General features: G+C 50.8%; 8 protein-coding genes across 8 annotated transcripts; 5 read left to right on the top strand and 3 right to left on the bottom strand.

Moving 5' to 3' along the window:
* Positions 1–1,719: 1,719 nt before the first annotated feature.
* On the top strand, positions 1,720–2,914 carry BDW70DRAFT_158045 (uncharacterized protein; the record flags this gene model as incomplete). The annotated part of the gene is made up of 2 exons (XM_073740459.1): positions 1,720–1,851; positions 1,934–2,914. 2 exons carry the CDS (start codon positions 1,720–1,722, stop codon positions 2,912–2,914), a joined length of 1,113 nt encoding a protein of 370 aa, XP_073598004.1.
* Positions 2,915–3,270: 356 nt separating this feature from the next.
* On the bottom strand, positions 3,271–4,655 carry BDW70DRAFT_158044 (putative bZIP transcription factor (MetR); the record flags this gene model as incomplete). The annotated part of the gene is made up of 2 exons (XM_073740458.1): positions 3,271–3,893; positions 4,394–4,655. The coding sequence occupies 2 exons, from the start codon at positions 4,653–4,655 to the stop codon at positions 3,271–3,273; spliced, it is 885 nt and encodes a 294-aa protein (XP_073598003.1).
* Positions 4,656–6,229: 1,574 nt separating this feature from the next.
* On the top strand, positions 6,230–7,723 carry BDW70DRAFT_148704 (CENP-N/CHL4 family protein; the record flags this gene model as incomplete). The annotated part of the gene is made up of 1 exon (XM_073738907.1): positions 6,230–7,723. One exon carries the CDS (start codon positions 6,230–6,232, stop codon positions 7,721–7,723), a length of 1,494 nt encoding a protein of 497 aa, XP_073598002.1.
* Positions 7,724–8,280: 557 nt separating this feature from the next.
* Positions 8,281–9,609, bottom strand: BDW70DRAFT_158042 (RING finger protein; the record flags this gene model as incomplete). Its single annotated transcript, XM_073740457.1, has 6 exons — positions 8,281–8,369; positions 8,441–8,574; positions 8,627–8,868; positions 8,917–8,978; positions 9,084–9,250; positions 9,299–9,609. The coding sequence occupies 6 exons, from the start codon at positions 9,607–9,609 to the stop codon at positions 8,281–8,283; spliced, it is 1,005 nt and encodes a 334-aa protein (XP_073598001.1).
* A 441-nt stretch (positions 9,610–10,050) lies between these two features.
* BDW70DRAFT_158041 (trafficking protein particle complex subunit 13) lies at positions 10,051–11,247 on the top strand (the record flags this gene model as incomplete). The annotated part of the gene is made up of 5 exons (XM_073740456.1): positions 10,051–10,117; positions 10,162–10,168; positions 10,217–10,340; positions 10,394–10,906; positions 10,954–11,247. The coding sequence occupies 5 exons, from the start codon at positions 10,051–10,053 to the stop codon at positions 11,245–11,247; spliced, it is 1,005 nt and encodes a 334-aa protein (XP_073598000.1).
* A 3,926-nt stretch (positions 11,248–15,173) lies between these two features.
* Positions 15,174–15,427, bottom strand: BDW70DRAFT_132129 (uncharacterized protein; the record flags this gene model as incomplete). The annotated part of the gene is made up of 1 exon (XM_073736113.1): positions 15,174–15,427. A coding segment is annotated over one exon (159 nt), but the record flags the coding sequence as incomplete, so codon positions are not given.
* A 645-nt stretch (positions 15,428–16,072) lies between these two features.
* BDW70DRAFT_158040 (putative RNA exonuclease) lies at positions 16,073–17,937 on the top strand (the record flags this gene model as incomplete). Its single annotated transcript, XM_073740455.1, has 3 exons — positions 16,073–16,958; positions 17,015–17,097; positions 17,170–17,937. The coding sequence occupies 3 exons, from the start codon at positions 16,073–16,075 to the stop codon at positions 17,935–17,937; spliced, it is 1,737 nt and encodes a 578-aa protein (XP_073597998.1).
* A 428-nt stretch (positions 17,938–18,365) lies between these two features.
* Positions 18,366–18,880, top strand: BDW70DRAFT_158039 (uncharacterized protein; the record flags this gene model as incomplete). The annotated part of the gene is made up of 2 exons (XM_073740454.1): positions 18,366–18,542; positions 18,608–18,880. 2 exons carry the CDS (start codon positions 18,366–18,368, stop codon positions 18,878–18,880), a joined length of 450 nt encoding a protein of 149 aa, XP_073597997.1.
* Between the last annotated feature and the right edge of the window lie 210 nt (positions 18,881–19,090).

Raw genomic sequence — 19,090 nt, 5'->3', positions numbered from 1 at the left:
TTCCAAGGTACGTCGCCGCAATCGAACCAGAGCAGTCGGTGTGAACGGGGACAATTGCTTTTCAAGGAGTGTTTGCGTGCGAAAGTAAACGATTACGACCGATCCTGCTATTCCATCATGCCACTCTCATCAGCCAGCTTGTTGAGACGCTGGGACGATTGTCCGGCAAGACCAAAATTTCTCAGACAGTGTAAGAATAACGTGTTTAGTATTTGGCCGCCATCACAGCATGCACAAGGCTGACCCGGCACTCGCCCGAAAGATGATGCAACCAGGCCAGGACGTGTCTTGAACCGGGGAATTCAGCTGCTGCATAAGTCCCTTGATCCAGAAAAAGCGGTCATCAGAGCTAATATTGCAAGACGGCCCGGAGCTCATGGCTGGACCAGCCTCGGGATACCACGGCTAAGACTTCAGACGTGGCCTTTTCCTCTAACAAAAATACGGAGAAGCTGCATAAGAGACTGACCAGAAAGTCACGCAAATAGCATAGATCGAGAATAGCATTGAACTGTAGAAGGGAATTGAAAGAGTAACCAACCAGTAATCCCTGTCCTTCCTGTTCATGCCGCGTCAGAACCCGGTTGATTCGTATCGTATGATGTACACTGGGTTGGATTGTGAAAAAGGGCATGATCCACTCATAAAGACGAGCATAAGAAAGATGGCGACAGAAAATGAGACAATTGAAAATCTCCGATAAGTGTAGAAAGCACAATTCCGCTGTTATCAGACATATGATCCACGAGCTGTTGGGCCTCATCGGTTAGTTATTTGGAGATATACATAACATCCATCGGCTCAGCAAAGACCCATTCGCACCTGTGGCACCAGGAGAGCAGTGGATCTCCTGACCATGTTGGGTCAGGCGTAGGCGACTGACAATGCGTGTCTTGATTATTCACACCGACGCAAAATCACAGCACCTCTGATGTAGTTCCCTCCTACCGCAGCTAGTGCATCACCAGCAGCTATTGCACTCTGCTAGAACAGAGTGATGACGGCCCATGTTACCTCGTTGATGAAGGAGTCGTCGTTCGATACGCTCTCTCAGCGATACCCCGAAGTCGACTTCGATCAGAGCTCGGGCGCGGTGAGGATCTCGCTCAAAGTAATTGGGCTAGTCCTTTCAGAGGAACTGTGATTTGGTTGAAGCAATATATGTCAAATCCCTAGAAGTGACAGGACCAGGGCAGCACGAACGACTCTTTACGCCGTCAAAAGCCTGGACTTTGCAATATGCGTGGTCATTTGGATTCTGGAGAACGCCAGTGGGACTTTCTTCGGGCATCAATTCCATCAATCCCAATGAGAAGACAAACTGAATGCTACTCGCACTCAAGGTGGATTGGTTAGCCGGGAGAAAGATGAAACTGGCATCTCTGTGAGTTGACGAAAAAAGATAGTGCAGCCTGCATAGGAGAGGCCTGGTGTTTGTATCAGAATGCGTAATGGGACCTTGGACGGCGTACTCTTCCCTATGTAAAGCGGCGGCGTAGTTGAATTAATACCGTACAGTACCTGTACGGTAGTGGTTTCCAAACACTTATCTCCGCTTGTCTCCCAGCAGAGAATCCGCAAGCACAGAGCTCACCTCAAAACTCTTGCAGGCAATATTCAATTACAATATATCTGCCTTTGATTTCATACAGCGATAACGCGCTGTCCATAATAACTTCCAGAATACTTAAAGAGATCTATGCGCGCCGCCAACCCGCAATGAACCTCCTCTCCATTCTTAGCAAGTCAAAGAGCACGACCTCCGCCTCCTCCGTCTACGGCCTCGACCATGCAGTTCTCAACATTTCCGTCCCCCCACCGTCCATGTGGATGAATCTCGGCTATTGGAAGGTTCCTCCCCTCTGCCTCTAAAACCTTCTATATATATTTCCAAAAATCCGCAGCCACGGCCAACAAACCTGACCGCCAACAGGACACAACTGATTTCCCTACCGCTTGCGCTGCGCTCCTAGATCAAGTTTTGATAACAGCGTCGCTACTAGACGAGAATGGCGACGCGAATCCCCAGCCGCCGGAGAAGAAGATACGGTTGCTGGACGTAGGAATCGGGTGCGGGGACCAGTCGGTGCGGATACTGGGGTACAAACGGGGAACGGGCCCCGGGATGCATAGATGTGAAGCAGAAACAGCAGACCAAGACGGGGCCGGGGATGCGAAAGACGATACGAGCCCCAATAAGCCGCTATTCGACTCCTACGTCGGTATCACCTCTATCCCTGTCCAGGCGCAGTTCGCAAAGCAGCGGGTTGAAAGACTCGAAAAGGAAAATTCCCGCGCCCTCTCCTCGTTTTCCTCTCCTCCTTCCCGGTCCGAAAAGGGTGAAGGCGAAGGCTTGACTCCAAGCAACCGAGCTCAGGTCTTTTGCGCCGACGCCGCAAACCCCTCGTCCTGGAGCCTCGAGCTGAAAGCCTCCCTCCCGCCTGCTACGGCCCAGCAATTAGAAGAGAACTGGCTTTTAGCCCTCGACACCCTCTACCACTTCTCGCCGTCCCGCCTTCCGCTCCTCAAATACGCGCACTCTACACTCCATGCCTCGCTAATGGCCTTCGACCTCCTCCTTCCCACCCCCAAGCCCTCACTCTGGACGCGGCTCCTTCTCCGCATTCTGTGCCTGTTAACGGGAACACCATATACGAATTTCCTCACGGAGGATGAATACACCGCGCTCTTAGTTGAGGCCGGGTATAATTTGTCGGATATCAGCTTCCGGGATATATCCGGGGATGTATTCGGTGGGATTGCGGGGTATATCAATTCGCGCGAAGAGGTGTTGAAGGGATACGGACTAGGTGGAAGTAAGGGAATGAGGAAGTTCGCGGGGGCTGGGAAGATTTTTGGGTGGTGGGCTAGAACGGGGGTGGTAAGGGGGGTCATTATCTCCGCTAGAGTATGAAAGCAGAACTACATGCGGTGTATCCGGTGTACGCTGTATAAGCAGTACAGGTAAATAGCTTTATATTATTTATGTGGTGGCGTAGGAATTAAAGGCTAAGAAACCTGCACTCGCCCGTATCAAGCGCTTGTCGTAAAATACTGGGTGCCGCAATCAGCTTACGACCTAAAAGACAGTCAAGAGAACTGAGAATCAATCACGATATCGTACGTGTCTGCATGTATTAACGTAATCATCACCGGCCCACCGCCCACCCCACCGACCATGGACGCCTCTCACTTAAGAAATGATATCAACATAAAAGGTCAAGATATACAACAGAAGACAAAAACAGCAAACTTCATTCTAAGCCAGACCTAAAAGGTACCAACGCCGATTTTGGAGTTGCCGTTACTTCGCTCGCCCTCGGTCTTCTGTGCAGCAAGAAACTTTTTGAACATGTCCGAGATGTCGTTCTCCGCCTTTTTTCCTTCTTCCGCGGACTTGCCGTTCTTCTCAGTAATCAGGTTCTTAAGCCATTGGTTCTCGAGCTCGAGGGCGGTGACACGGGCTTCCAGCGCGGCGTTCTTTTCGGTAGTATCCTTGACGGTCTTTTCCAGAGCCTGCTCGCGCATCTTCTTCTTGACTCGGAAGCGGGCGCTGGCGGCTGTGTTGCGGCGGCGCTTGTCCTCATCAGCGGCAATTCGTGCAGCCTCCTCTACGCTGACTGGGGCAGTCTTTTGCGTGTGTTTGCGCTTAGGGCCCGGAGCAGGAGCTGCAGGGGAGGTAGCGTTCGTAGGACTCGGGGCAGCGACAGAAGACTGAGAAGGGGAGGCGGTCGCCGGGGAGTTGACCGACTGGTTCACTTGGGCGCGAACGTTAGGCAACCCGGGAACCTGCGACTGCGGCACGGCATGGAACTGAGCATTCTGCACGGGTACAGGTTGGTTGTTCATCGAATTCATCTGAGAAGCATAGTCGTTGACACTGCCAAACCCATCTGCGGACAGTTAGCAAGCGTCACATGCCCCGCAAATAACAAGCAAATTATAGAACAAGACCATGATAGTGGTGAGAGCGTATATCGAGCCGCATCAGGCCAGGCTGGGTCACGTGAAATGACGCCATCACGAGACGTTTTGGCGATATCACCAAATGCCCTGAACTTGCAGCAGCCCTGACACGCTAATCTAGATCCGCGCATACTCGTGCGATCCACTCAAGGAAAGCACCAATAATGACCGGTCCAAATTGCGAAAGCGTGGGATGGCGGATGGCGGATGGCGCGCCTCGTGCAGGGACCAGTCATCGAAGACGACAGCCCAAGCTCAGCACCGAAATGCGCAAACGTCCGAGCGCCTTAAAGCAAGAAAAATTCGAGAAATAGATGTACATGCCAAAGAGAACCTCCGGAAAAGCTCCCATGGTTCGTTTGACAGCACATCCAGGATACTCGATCTCACAAGAATAGGGCGGCCATGTAGAAAATCCAACACTTACCACCACCCAGTATATCCAAGAAATCCATGTCGGAGTTTTGGTTAACGTTGTGCTTGTTTTCCTCGACGGGTTCGAATGGCGGGAGGTTCAGATCGAAGTCGAAAAACTCGGTGTTGGTGAACAGCGATAGGTCGTTATCGATATTGAACCCATCCTGCTGTTGCTGCTGCTGCATCGCGACATCGTAGGGCGAAGGAATGGCATTCAAATCGTCCAGGTATTGCGAGAAGTTGGGCGCACGGCGGCCATTGTATTCAGCCATGGTGAAGCGCGAGCCGTATCCGCCTCAGATATCGTCTTCAACCAAAACCCTTATCGGTACCGTGATATCTTCCAAGTATTATTTCCTTCGTAAGCGTACTGACGACTACTGGAGGGGCACGGCGTAGATATGCCGGCGGTGAGTCGTCAAGAGCGCGGTCGCTCGAAACCGGTGCGGTGTCGGCGGATTGGCGAACGGTGAATGTAGAGGGTCGAAACTGAAGATGGAGACGGAGAGAAAGTGGGAGAGAGGGAGAAGAAGAGGGGATCCAGTATAGTGGGTTGATCGGAGACGAGGGCCGGGAGATTTTGCGTCGGATTGAGGTAAGTGTGGGGTGGCATGGCCGCTGATTAATCCACAGCCAAATCCGTCCAGCCGATGTCCGAGCAGTCTCCGCTCCGCTACAGAAAACATACTCATAACACTCTGAATACATTTACTGGTGGAACGATGCTTATTCTTTTGCCACTAATGTCTGGTTTACAAGGTAATTCTGAATCCTCTGCTCTCAGTGCTGAGTCCACAATTCTACAATTGCCCTGAACTGTATGGCTTACCCGTGGCATATTCTGCCCCTGGGTAGCATTGCCAATTGGAGTGCTTGCCACCGGGCGAGGTCCGAAGCCGGCCTCTCCAACCATGGGCCAACCCAGCCTGCATCCGGTTTTTCCCTCGCGCCCTGAACTGAACGAAGTCTAGCATCTCACGACGTGAACAGTAATACGCCAAATACGACCAACCAAAGCTCAGCATTATTGTTGCAGCAATTCAGCCTGATACTGCGATGCACTATCGCCAGCGACTTTGAGTTTTGGAGGCCCCGGCTGCTGAAGGATCTACCCCTTGTCCCCTGCTCGTAATGCCTGTCTCTGATCTTCCTTTGTGGCCAACCTTGCGTTCGGTCCTCTGCCTTGAGCTCTCTGGTTGGCTGCGCTGCACATGATCTTTTTATCGCTGGCGCGGTTTGCGATGAATATCTACTCTTAAGTACATCTGCAGCGACTTCAACTGAAACCAGGTCTTCCCCGCATCATTATTCCGTATGGTGTGCTCCTTACTCTGTACAACCCTCAAGGCGCGAGCGAATGGCTAATAAAACATCTCAATTGCATAATGGTCATAAGGTACTTATGCGTCGTTGGACTTCAACCTGACACCGGTAGTGGAGCGTTGGAGAAAGAGTAGGTGGAGAACGTCTCGCCTGATGATCAATTGCACTGAATGAGGACTGAGCACGACATTTGCAACATACTAAGGGATTTTGACTTGAGAGGGAGAGATTGAAGACGATGCATTCTGTAACAGAATAGCAGGACTACGAAGTCCGGCGGATGACTCATCGCACCTGAATGACTTGCGTCCGTACTCGTAGGCTGACTTGTAGGTATTGAGTCCTGAGGCATCAATATAAGATTTACCACGTGACCGTGTATATTGATGCTCTGTGCGGCTCTAAAGTGGGCTTTCACAACAAACTGCTGCTCGGCGAGGCAACGACTCTTGTCAAATGCGAGGCAATAAACAGTTTGAACATTTTAGAGACATGAGTCTGAAGTGATCCCAGATAAACCGATATGCCGCGTCCAAAGTCCGTCCGCGCGCCCACCACCGCCAGTCTCCCAAGCAACCTACGCATCCCTTCAACCACTCCTTCGCTGGTAAAGCAGCTAGGAAAACTCCCCCGCCAATCGCTGCTAGACCTCGTCTTCCAATGGCTTGACGACCGCAACGTGGATAATTTCCCTCCGTTCTTGGAAGCAGACGAGGCCAAAAACCCAGACGATGAAGGACTACGGCCGTACCCGGCTGAGCGCACCCTCAACGACGTCCGCAACGCCTACCAAGAGCTTCAATTTCGGAAAGGCGGAAAACGGGAAGTCATTGATCGCATACTGGATGGAGACTGGAGACACGGAATTACACTGCGACAGATTGCAATGATCGATCTTCGATACCTGGATGACCACCCGGCAAGTTTGCGATGGACGGCGCTGGAGCTCACGCGCATCGGCATCTCAAGCACAGAAGCTGAAGAGAGCAATCTTGCCGACATCTCAGCATGCATTCCGCGAGTCCACGCCTCGACTTTCCTCAATAAGCTTCAAGAACAGATTTCACCGCTAGTCAAAGCGCACTTCTACCTTGCCCGCTCTACAACACACCCGCTCACTTTCCTCCGCATCTTCGTCACGCACTCCCCGTACCAGAACCCACGCCAGGCTCCGGACAATCTTGTCGACTCATCGCGGGTCATGTACGTCGCGTTCCCAGACAGCTGCCCTTATGTCTATACCTCTCTCGCTTCTACAACCGGCTCAAAACCAACTACTGGCGCCGCGATCGCAACGGACCCCCGAAGTCTCCAGCGCATCGTGCGCGATGCCGTTCCCAAAGCTCTATCTCTTCCCCACCAACGCTACGTTCTCAAATCCACATCTCTCACAGCAAAGAACCTTCAGGCTCTCCTTTCGCTCCGGGGACCGGGCCGTTCCAACAAAGCCACTGGCGCATTCAGCATCTTCGCTGACGCTGTACTAGAGGGGAGTCCGCTAGACCCACGTCCATCCAACACTGTATCACCAGAAGAACACCAAAAGCAAACAGTATGCTCCCAGCCTGGTCACGAGAAGGGAAACAAATTCACAGACACCAACAACGACAACGACAGCGACAAGAAAACTGAGGAACTAAAATCTCAGCCTCAGACCCTTTCCCGCCTAACCCGAGACCCCGAAACAGACCAACGCACATCCAAGAAGCGCAAACTCACTGTGCAATCCCGCTTCGGGATATCTGGGACCACTCTATCCTCTGCGCCTCTCGACCGTCTCGACGCCCGCCTTCTTGATCCCCCAAGCGGTGTCCAAGATGCAGTCGAGGAACGGGCCGATTCTGCCGGCCCTACGCTGTCACTCACGTTCACCGGAACGGACGTCATATCGGGTATCCGCAAGCTAGCGGAACTGGGCATTGTGGATGCCGAGCGCATGCCATCTTGGATGACGGGAGAAGAAGGCGTCAGTATGGCTGTGGTGAAAAACGGGCGGGTGATCAATGATGATGGGTGAACGAAGTAAATCTCTTCGGGGATTTCAGCCCGTCTTGTTTGATCTCATGCTTTGTAACCTTGATAGGTTTCGAACCTGGACTACTACGGCCCTTGCATATTGAGGATTATCATGATGATTGCTAGGGATCCTAACCGCTCATCTTCAACTGGAGGGTTGAATGCATGGTGAACACGGGTCGCCGGCCTAACCAGCCATCCCATGCAGTGGCGGGATGACTATCAACGCATCCGACCTTGTGGCTGAGTTGATTAGACAGTCACAAATTGCACAGGTACCTAGCGCCTGTTATCACGAGCTGCGCCTACACACAGTAGGTCGCGGTGCACATTGGTCATCTACGACGCGACCATCGGTAGTCATGCCAACAAGAATGAATTCAAGGGATCGAAAGTACTCCAAACAACTAAGCGGGGTATTAGGAGCCGAACGCCAGAGATCCCAGGTAGACCCAATACAACCCTCTGATGACCCGTTTAAACTCCCAATTGAACGCCGAGACTGTAGGTGTGCCAAAAATTTGATGGCGCGGTGATAATCCGACATCCAACGCGCGTCTAGTAATAGTCCACGTAGTCCTCGCGGTCACGCCAGCCAGAATAGTACGAGCGCCGGTGCACCCACCGCTGATAGTATGTTGAAGAGTCTTGTCCTCCAGTTAGTGTCCTCGCACAAAAAAAGTAGGAGAAAGGGACTTCTACAGGGATGGCTGCGTACCACGTTCACCCGATAGGCCCATCTGACTTGCCACGTTGATGTACCCGTCTTCGCCGACTCGACCCTGGGCGACGAGTTGTTCGAGGGTAACGTCGACTTTACCGTCGGTGTCTTGGTTTTGCCACGGCGAGCGACTTGGTAGTTTGTTAGTCTGTGAGTAGAGGGTAGGACTAAGCACAACCATACCAATAAACGCAGCGAACTCCCTGGTTGTTTGATGAAGCGGCCCATTTCTGAAAGCAGGCTTTGTGGATGTTGTTCCCGCACGCTACGCGGCACCAGACGATATCTTCCTTGTCCGGCTCGAATTCCATGAAGCAGATGGGACAGTCGCCTTCGACTGGCTTGCGTTTCCCATCCGTGTCGTGGTCCTCCGCTTTGTCTTTGACGGTTCGGAGGGGAGAATTTTCATAGATTTCGCGAAGTTCCTAAGGATGTGTTAGTCTGTAGCCCGAAGTTTCGGTCGACGCACTGACAGATGACAGGAAAGCTAGTTGGTACTGGAGATGCGAAGGAGCCTTCAGGACTTTTACTAAAACTGCATTGGCCATTAGCGATAGGTATAAGGATGCCAAGGATAATAATAGCAGGAAGAAAGAATAGTCCATTGAGGCGTAGGGATGTTTAAAAAGTGATGGATTACCATAGCAGATGTGCTTGCACTGGTTGCCTTTTCTTGCGTCTGGGCAGTTGCAGGTCGGCACCTTCCCGACGGTCGTCTTGTAAATGTTGCCAGTTGAGCCGACGATGTCGAAGTTCAGTTCGGGGACCTCATCCGCGCCAGATACAGTTTGTCCAACGACGAACATGCTATATGACGCTGTTAGCAGGTTCAGATATTACGCTTCTAATGCTTACCGTTGGGTAACTGCACGCTCCAGGCGCTGTTGGTAGCTCACCGGGGGGGAGTGGCGAAACCTCCTCAATCGACGTTCGCGCGTCTCAGTAGATTCCTTGCTCTTTTGGCTTTTCCTCTTCGCAACTGAACTCGTAGTGTAGCCACCACTGGTCGTTTCAGTGGCATTCTTCACTTTGCTCGCGGGGTTTGCGGATGTCTTCTTTTTACGTGTGCTCTTAGCAGGGGGAATGGTTGAATATCCCTGCGTTCTTTTTGAGGAACGCGTAGAGGCAGCGCTAAGGTTCGTGCGAACAGAAGCGACTCGAGCCATCTCAAGGGAGTTTCTCACCACCTTTGCGAAACGGTAGACGCTTGTGTTGTATCAAGTGGCTGAAAGAGGAGGAAGCAGTATTAGTGGCGCAAAGCTCCAAATTCCGCTCCTTTTCCAGCTCCCCACATGGAGATGACTAACCTCACAGCCAGCCCGATGTGCGGGAACACTGATTGGAGCACACAAGTACCTAGCAAAGTGAAAGCAAAAAAGAGATAATGCCACCACAGGCTGCCTAAGGTCAGGTGTATAGTGTAGTTTGGATGGGGAGTGTTTACATCATTTTCTTATCGGGGCGATAACCCATGATACTCTAACTTGTTTGGGGCTAGCTCTATATTTCAGAAGTTTGCTGCTTTTGCTGTGTTTGCATTGTTTGTATTCGGCGTGCGATAACGTCCAGCTCTCCAACTCGAAGCACTCGAAGTTCATCATCAACAAATGGCTCGCCATCGTGCTCATTCGGGTGCTGATGCCCCGAAGGAGCCGCACTCAGTATCTCTAAAAGGTATGCGAATATCCGCCTTTATAAGATCTCGACTAACAGATAAGTCCTCCGGTAAGCACCGATAGATAGGCCCCTCGACTGGCCCCTCTGACCTCGCAGCCTCTCACGGCCCTCGTTGTCATATCAGTATCCGCTTCCAGCCGCGAATACGAAGATATCTGACAAAGCGTCCTTGAACTTCCCGTCAATTAATGTCGATACCCAATTCATTCTCACCCCAAACGTACGACCTCGAATTCGCCCTAACTTCCGATCCCGGGATGCTGACCAGGACAGCTTACCCTTCCACCCACATTCGGATCCGCATACGTTGGAGAAACATTTGCGTGTACTCTGTGCGCAAACAATGAACTGGCAGATGACACGTCCCGCGTCATAACGTCCGTCCGGATCGTTGCCGAGATGCAAACTCCCTCACAAGTCTCCTCTTTAGACCTCGAGCCTTCGGATACCAATGCCAATGACGGCCTGCAGAAAGGGCAATCCCTACAAAAGATCGTGCGATTCGACCTGAAAGAAGAGGGCAACCATATCCTGGCCGTCAGCGTCAGCTATACTGAGACGCTGATCGGGAACGACTTCCAAGCAGCTAGCGGGCGAGTAAGGACTTTCCGCAAGTTGTACCAATTCGTCGCGCAGCCGTGTCTTAGCGTCCGGACCAAGTCGTCGGAGCTGGCTCCGCTGGAAGTTGATAACAAGTCACTAGGGCCATATGGAAAGACGCGCCTGCTTCGGTTTGCCCTTGAAGCCCAGCTTGAGAATGTTGGCGATGGGGCTGTTGTAATCAAGGTACGCTTGCTTACCTTTATACCTGCATTCCTATCTAACTATTGCAGCAAACACGTCTCAACCCGAAAGCACCATTCAAAGCAATATCCTTGAACTGGGATCTAGAGCGGCCAGACCAGGCGGAAACCTCGCCGCCAATCCTGAACCCCAGAGATGTATTACAGGTTGCGTTCCTCGTTGAGCAAGAAGAAGGCCAGCAAGAAGGACTAGAGGCCCTGCAGAAGGACCTGCGGCGTGACGGCCGCGCTGTGCTGGGCCAATTATCAATCGAGTGGAGGAGCTCTATGGGCGATAAGGGATTTTTGACGACTGGTAACTTGCTAACGCGGAAACGAGCGTGACAAGGTTCTTATAATATAACACAGCGAGGCGCGCTGTGTAAATATCACCTTCACCCTTACCAAGTTGCCAGAAATGGTCGATTTCAAACCCCTGCTCATGTGGCAGCAGGAAGGTAATTCCGCGGTTATCTCTTGCGGATTGCCGCTTGCCGCATACAAAGAAACTGATCAAAATTCCACGGGCAGTGGAGGCTTGTATTCTTGACCCGGGCGTCCTGCTGGCTGGCGTTACACGGCGCTGGTGTTTGCTCGGTGGCGGAGCCGCCTGCCGACAAGTGGGCTTGGGGCTTTCCAACTGGGCTTTGGCTGCGGCTCTGCTGTGATTGACGATCAGTCAAACTTTGTGTGTGGAGTGCTAGAACATAATCATTGGTTCGGAGTTTTCGCTTCTAACCCGTGCTCTCTACTGCAGCACAGTATATCTCATAACATTTTCACAATTTCAAATCATACTTACCAAGTCGAATAAATCTAGCCAAGCCTCATAATTTAATATCTTTTGGCTGCCCTTATAAGTTATGCAAACTAGTTTCCACGAGCCAGCGTATAATTCCCGTTCCAGATTATCAATGCTTAGAACGCCGATGATTCCTACAATATGCTTTCAACTTAAGTCGCTATCTTCGTCATAGTTTAATCCACTTCGCTGGTCCGAGTTCCCTTCATTCCTATATCTCCAGCAGAACTGCCAGACAAGAATAGATTTGGCATAAAAGTAAGACACGAATAGACCAAATGTCAAATTTATGATCCCACTGATTGCTAATGTGATCCGGGAACGTGATAGGCACTGCGACATTGACTTGAGTGACATATGACGAGCCGTATACTGTCGAACCTAAATGCCCACGAAGGAGCGGGCCAGCGCTCGGCATGCTGGATACCTAGACCAGAATGACACGCATACCGATCATCTCACCTCAGCTGTGCACGATGCAGTGGGACGCCGTTGGCCGTGGTGCTAGCTTCGCTACCTGGGTCCCGGGTAAAATGGGATACATGGCCGGAATGGCGCTTGTGTCTTGATTGACGTGCTCAATGAGAGAAGTCATGCCTGTTTCGAGGTGGAGCTGACCGGCTCCTTATGATAGATAGAAGCGCCATGATTAATTCTCAAGTTACAGAGTGACTGCTTGAGACCAGATCAACAAACAAAGGTTAAGCTGTTATACACTCATGCGGCTACGGGTAGGGAAGCCGGGTTATGTCAGCAATTCTCAAAAGAGCATCAAGGTCAATTCCGATCTATCACGGTCTCTGGGTGATTGCACTGTCAGCTTGGCTTTTAGGCTTCGACTTGCTTGTATCAGATTAGAGCGGAAGTCGCCAATGAAGGTCTTCAAGGCCCCCTGACTTTGCCAGTCGATCTGATTCATATACCAGACAGTGCAACTTAACTGACACAGTCACTGTGGAGGCGGACACGGTGAACTGGAGGATATACGGAACTTTACGACAATTATCGACGTCCACACGACGTGGCTTCCTATATGTAAGATATTATCCTGTCTGAGACTACTCTGTATACTGTAGCTGAAAGTCTTCGACCAAAGCGTCTGAATCAAAAGAGACCTGCATGTGCCGTGTTCGGTTACGCTAAAAATGCTGCGGCCAGTGGCCCTTGAAGGTCAAAGACTAGAGCAGAGCATCCTGTTCATTCTTTGCTTACTGTCGGACCGGTTGTAGTCGGATGTCGAAGACGAGCTTCTATGGAAATTAGCACTGAAAGCTTCTGTTGTAGTAGATTGAGAAGGCCTCCAGCCAGTATTCTGCGGAAAGGGTTCTGAATTCACGCAAGGTTAGCCAAGAACTCTGGAGTTTATAGCTAAGATTATACGACTATGCCTGTATAATTTGAAAGATCGGCATTCGAGAATATATGCAGGAGACTAGCAGCCTATGCTTTCCAAGCCTCTAGATTTCTATTTCTTTCTCGTCCCATGCATTGATACATGCCAAACCCTTGTACTCCACAAGTGAAGCAAAGAACTCACCCCCAAGGGCTTCAATAATACTACACCTCTCATCCATGCTCCGGGCGAGCAAGAGGAGGCCTGTATCTTGCGGAATCCCAACATTACCAACTTCTGCATTAAGCTCATGCCCAAAGACATCATAATTGTCAGTTCCATACACCTACAGTCCACTACTATCACTCGGCCAGTCCACCTTCACCCAGCGCTGTCCTCGCAGGGTTGGTGGGGGATACTCGCCGCTTTCGATTCTGACCTCGACCACTCAGGGTCACCTTCAAAACCGTCAAGGAAACCTAGCCGGTCTTCGCTGTCATACCATGTAGCCCGAGGTGGAGAAGGCGTTGGCAGATTCTTTGCTCGTAGCTTTGCTATCTTGTCGCTGCGGGCCATTTTATCATGCTAGAATGGGAATGGGAAGGGTGTAAGTAGTGAGGGACGTGGAGAAGGCTGAAGGGGGGACGGGGTTCAAGAAGAGAAGAGCATGTCACGTGGCACGCCCTATATATTCTGTTGCGATGGACAACATCAACCTAAGCGTAATTACTCAATATCAGCAGCTAAAAATCTAAAATAACCGAAAGTCTCTGATTCTACAAACGGCGGCCAAGAAAGTACCCCATCTACTTCAATCCTAATGGGGCTATTTCGCATCATCGGAGATTTGGAGTCTGTGATATCCATACTAAGACTGTATTTGTGTCGAGATCAGCTTTAACATCGCTAGCAAAGCCAGAAATGCTCCAGCGGTTGTGAGCTTCTTCCGTCGTATGCCCACCGAAGTTCAGAGCTTAGTATACGCCTGCAACTCTCCAAGCGATTATTCCCTTTTGAATATTCCCATTTAATGCAGTCTCTCAACTAGTTTAGTGCGACAAAGACGCGAGTCCTAGCAAGTTTGAGTAGCTTGTAATATCTCTACTATACTTCGTCAATATTACGGGCCTATATTGCATAACGGATATCAAAAATGGTCCTCTGGTTCAGATATAGAGCAGGAGGTTTAGAATTTTTGCGGGGATTACTGCGGAGCTCCTGAGCAAGATGAGGAGGAGGAAGAAGAAGAAGAAGAAAAAGAACGAGAAAAGGAAGAAGACGAAGAGGAAGAGGAAGAGTAGATGCGGCCTGCCGGGACTCAGCGGGCCATACTGGTCTCCTAAAGAGTCGGTCTGGAGGGGTGAGAGCAATAACATTGCGTCGTTGAGGGTTAGCTAACTGCGGGTTTTATTGGATTGATCATGCTCCAACAAGCGAGCTTTGAAGAGAGACTAGGTTAGATGCGGTCTTGCATCGAAAACGTCTGCTGGGTTGGCGTTTTGGAATACAGTTGTTGTTAGACTACGGCAACATCCGCGATAAATCCAAATATCCGCAGCGATACGATATGGATAGTAGAAGGTATCCGCAATGCGGATTTGAATATTTTGTGGATAGACAAACAAACCAAACATGACTATATCTGTTACTGCATAATTTATGCACGTTTTCTATGTAATATATTGTCCAAGGAGTGTATTGAGTCACAATTCAAACATGAGAATCTTGATGCCAACAATATATCAAGCTGTATTTAGAAGACTTCTAATCTGCTGCTGGCACAATACAGACTCAGGAATATATTCAGAGATAGATAATGGAGTAGGTACTGTCGTTTAGTATGTCAACGAGTAGATCGTCAAGTGCATTTATTATCTGAAGAACTAGGAGTAACTTCAATGAGCATCAACTATAAATACACACTGATCAGACGATCTCAATATTGATCTGATGCATAGCGGGGTGGTGCAAACGGAGACACCTTGCACCTCTGGGTCTATGAGATATCCGACAGATACGACAGACAGGCTACAGAGTCAGGCTAGTAACAGTAACAGTGGCATGTTTATGCAACAAGGTTTGGTAGTGATATATATTTGATCCATCCTGGGGAGTAGTATCATACAGAAGCCGTGTAGTGCTGGCATGCTTGTCAAAGCCAGAACATGCGTATATTACTGATATTAATCAGCATATTATACCTCATGTGTCAGGCTAGGTTGGGTTAATCTAGCGAGAATTATGCTAGTGCGGATAGTAACAAGATATCCATATCGTATCCGCGTGGACTTGGATGTGGACAAAGATAGCAACTCAGGTATCTGGTATCCGCATGGATACGATATGGATAGTATTTGCTATCTGATATCCGCGGATATGCCGCAGTCTAGCTGTTGTATGAGTAAAAGAAGCTAGGGCAGATGAGCGAACTATACGTGATCCACTTTAAAGCCTATCTAGCGTGATTCTTGGTTGTGCCCTGAGTCTTGGCAATAGACTCCGCCTTATGGAGAGCGCTATCGGAATTCGGGTCTAACTGTGGCTGCCTAGCCATTGACAGGTAGACAATCTCTCGTATATGGTTTGTATGCAGCTGACAAAGTCAGGCTTTTTCTGCTTTCCCATACGGCACTGCTCTCGGGGTTGGCCGGCTGCCTTCCATCATGGGTGATTTCTATAGCAGCTTATTGAGCCACGGCGGCAAACTGGGGCGCAGCGCAACGCGCCGTGCCGTGCCGCACGGCCCCATCAATATCGCAGTGAATGATTGGCTCTGATGCCTCCGTGGGCAGATTGCCCAGCTGTGGCTGACCACGCACGGCATTCTATGGTTTGGGCGATGTCGTTTGCAATGGTCAAATAGAGACTCATGCAGCTTAAAGTGTTTGCCTGTGCCCAAACATAAATAACTTTGATACTACCCGTCAAGCCGCGGATACTCTTCGGCCTTAAGGTGCAGATACAGCACGAGATATTTCAGCTCCTACATCTACAGGCTCAAAAAGTCGTGGTTACAGTCACAATCACGGTCAAATATGGACCCGAATGGCCCTACCAACACCTCTCACTTCTGCCACGCCTGTCAACGAACCTTTGTCGACGCAAACGCGTTACGCATGCATCGTCGCTCCTCCAAAGCACATGCTACCGGACGTCCAGTTTCACCAACAAAACCGATCCCGGGGACCAAGCTCATGCCGATAAAATCCATAGTAACATCAACATCAATTACCGGCGAGACATCCACGTTCACTAACCCCACGGATCCCAACGGTCCCAACACGGACCCGAGCCTCAAACCCCAGTGCAGGCTCTGTAACAGGGCGTTCAAAGACGAGAATGCACTGAGCGACCACGAGCGCTCGCAAAGCCATAAGAACAAGTACAGAGCAAGCCATGCAGTTCTGATAGCACGCCCACGCAGTAAAAAACCAGAGTCAACAAAGGAGACTGTCCAGAAGAAGCCGCGGTCGAGAGGCAAGAAAAAGAGCTCGAGATCGACCGTCGTCTCCGGTGCAGAAGCAGTGGATAAGCGGGAAAAGCCCACGTCCACGTCTATGGCGACCTCTTCGTCCACTGCGACGGTTAGTCTGCCAACAACAATGCGGGCGCCTTCTGCCCAGCCTGGAGACGGGGAGCGTAAAGGCGAGCTAGCTCTTCATACTATTGTTCCGCCCCAATCTAGAGTTTCACTCCCAGTTCCAGTCCCACTGAGCAATCCAGTAAGTCTCGTTCAGCATAACTGGAAGGAAACTTGGTCAGGTTCATGGACATTTATTCCGCTCGCCGAACGCGTGAGCTTGCTCCGTTTGCTCGAAACAAAATGCCACTCAGAGAAATCTCTCGCCAAAGAGCACTACTGGACGCGGGTTCCAACTCAAGCGGAGATCGAGATGACGAGAAAATGCAATAACTGTGGGGGTAACTTTTGCTCTTCCAAAACAATTTAAGGCTCCATCTAACCATTAATATCCCAGTCACGAAAGGGCAACCAGATGCCACAGGTTCTTCGAGCGCGAGCTCAACATGCCGGTTTCACCCAGCCAAAAAGTCTTTCCAGGTGAGTATCGCTAGTGATATCATTCACACACTCTCCCCTCTTCTCCTTTTAGCCATGTCTAACGTAGTCTAGAAGGGTGAGCCTCAGGGGCGAGGAAACGGAGCCCGGAAAGCCCGGTGCATCAACTGCCAGCAGTACGGGAAGAGCAACGGGTGTATAGAACTTCTAACCCACGACTTCAAAGAAGCAGACATCAAGTTCGCACAGTCAAGTCCAAGCCCGGCGAAGAATGCCAATGCGCGGCAAGCCGTCGTGCTGGATTGCGAGATAGTCGGCGTTGTTGGTCCTAACAACAGCGAGGTCAGCGAGGTGGTTCGCCTTGCCGCGGTGGACTTTCTGAGCGGGGAGGTTCTGGTTAATACCTTCGTTGAGCCGGCCGCTAATCAGCGCGTTATCAACTGGCGGACCCGGGTGAGCGGTGTGAGCAAGTCTCTTCTGAGCGAGATGAAGAAACAGAGGCAGACAGTGCAGGGTTGGGAAGCTGCGCGGGATCTTCTGTGGATGTTCGTCGATAAGCAGACTATACTGATAGGGCACAGTCTTCATAATGGGCTGGCGGTGCTGGGAATGGTGCATCAGCGGATCGTGGATTCGGCGATTTTGACAAGGGATGCGGTTGCTGGCGCGAAGGAGGACTGCACCAGGTTCTGGGGGCTCAGAAGGCTTGCTAAAACGTTCATTGGATTGGAGATACAGACAGGAAAGGATGGACATGATTGCCTGGAGGATACATTTGCCGCGAGGGAAGTCGTGCTCTGGTGCCTGGGTAATCCAGAGAAGCTGCGGGATTGGGCGGCGGGTGAAAGGGAGGTTATGGCGTTGAAGAAGGGACGAAAGTAGCTTGTTTTAATGCGAGAAGTGGTGGCTCATGGTCTAGGAGGCGGCAGTCCTACTCTTGTCAGACAGATCGGATTTTTAAGGATTTTACTCCATGCGGTAAAAGCTTTTGTGTAGTTCTACTAGTGTGCGTTGCCATCACCAGTGGTCAGGAGAGGGTCGTACATGGTAAGGATCTTGTGATTTGGAGCGGAGTTCATGTCAACAACGACATCGTATTTTCACTGGAGATTGCGAATATAGAGGTCTTAACCTTTCTTTTGCTTCTTTGGCTGGGTCTGAGTGTTCAGGTGGAATAAATCAATTTATCCGTCGTGGGCTCGAGACTCTCTAACGACGAAACTGCGCTGAGATTGGCGAACTACTTGGCCTGGATGGTCTTGGAGTCTGCAGCCAAACGTTGTGTCAGATCGGCTGGAAGGAAAGTCAAGATGTACGCTCATCGAGATAGTCTTGCCCATCTTCTTCACTCGAGCAATCCTTGTCCTGTTTGGGGCGCACGTCGTATCGCACACCTCCGCTCTTTTAACTATGTCAAGTCAGGCAGTTCTCGCTCTGAACATAAAAGGCTACGCCTGGCCGCCTTGTTGGTTGACGCTGGCTTCAGGGTTCTTGGTCTTGCTCAGTGTCAACAAGGAGCTACTAGAGCAATGTTAGCTCATCTTTCGCTCAGAACGGGCCACAAACTCCCAGCTACCCGTCAACACCAAACTCCCTAGCAATTCCACTTTCACCCGTTGTCTACTCCCTCCTCCACTGCTGCGCTGAATCCGCCCAGACTGTCCTCCAGACGCTCCGGACCCTCGTCGACTCTGACCGAATCGAGGCGTTTCTGCCATTTCAGATCGAATATGCGATTGCATCCGCGCTCCTGCTGGGTATCTTCGGCGTCATTGCTCCGACTCTCGCTCCCGAACAAACCTGGCTTGAGACTGCGGATTCGTAATGGGTGTACTTGCCAGGAAGGGGAACCTTGCAGCGCCGTTGGGGAAGGTTGAATTGGAGTGTCTGTGGAGGGCTGAGAGACCTCTTATGCTTACTAATGCGAATACAGACTCTTCGTTGTTAGAGGGGAGGTGGTAGTGAGAGCCGTAATATCGTAATCGCTGGGACCGTCGGGGGGAATGGCAGGATGACCAGTGTGATGCCCGGGCTA

This window comes from Aspergillus foveolatus, assembly GCF_047715535.1.
Source record: "Aspergillus foveolatus strain CBS 279.81 unplaced genomic scaffold BDW70scaffold_12, whole genome shotgun sequence".
In the NCBI taxonomy this organism is placed as follows: Eukaryota; Fungi; Ascomycota; class Eurotiomycetes; order Eurotiales; family Aspergillaceae; genus Aspergillus; species Aspergillus foveolatus.
The sequence above is the reverse complement of the archived record's forward strand: the minus strand, read 5'-3'. Positions and strand labels throughout refer to the sequence as shown.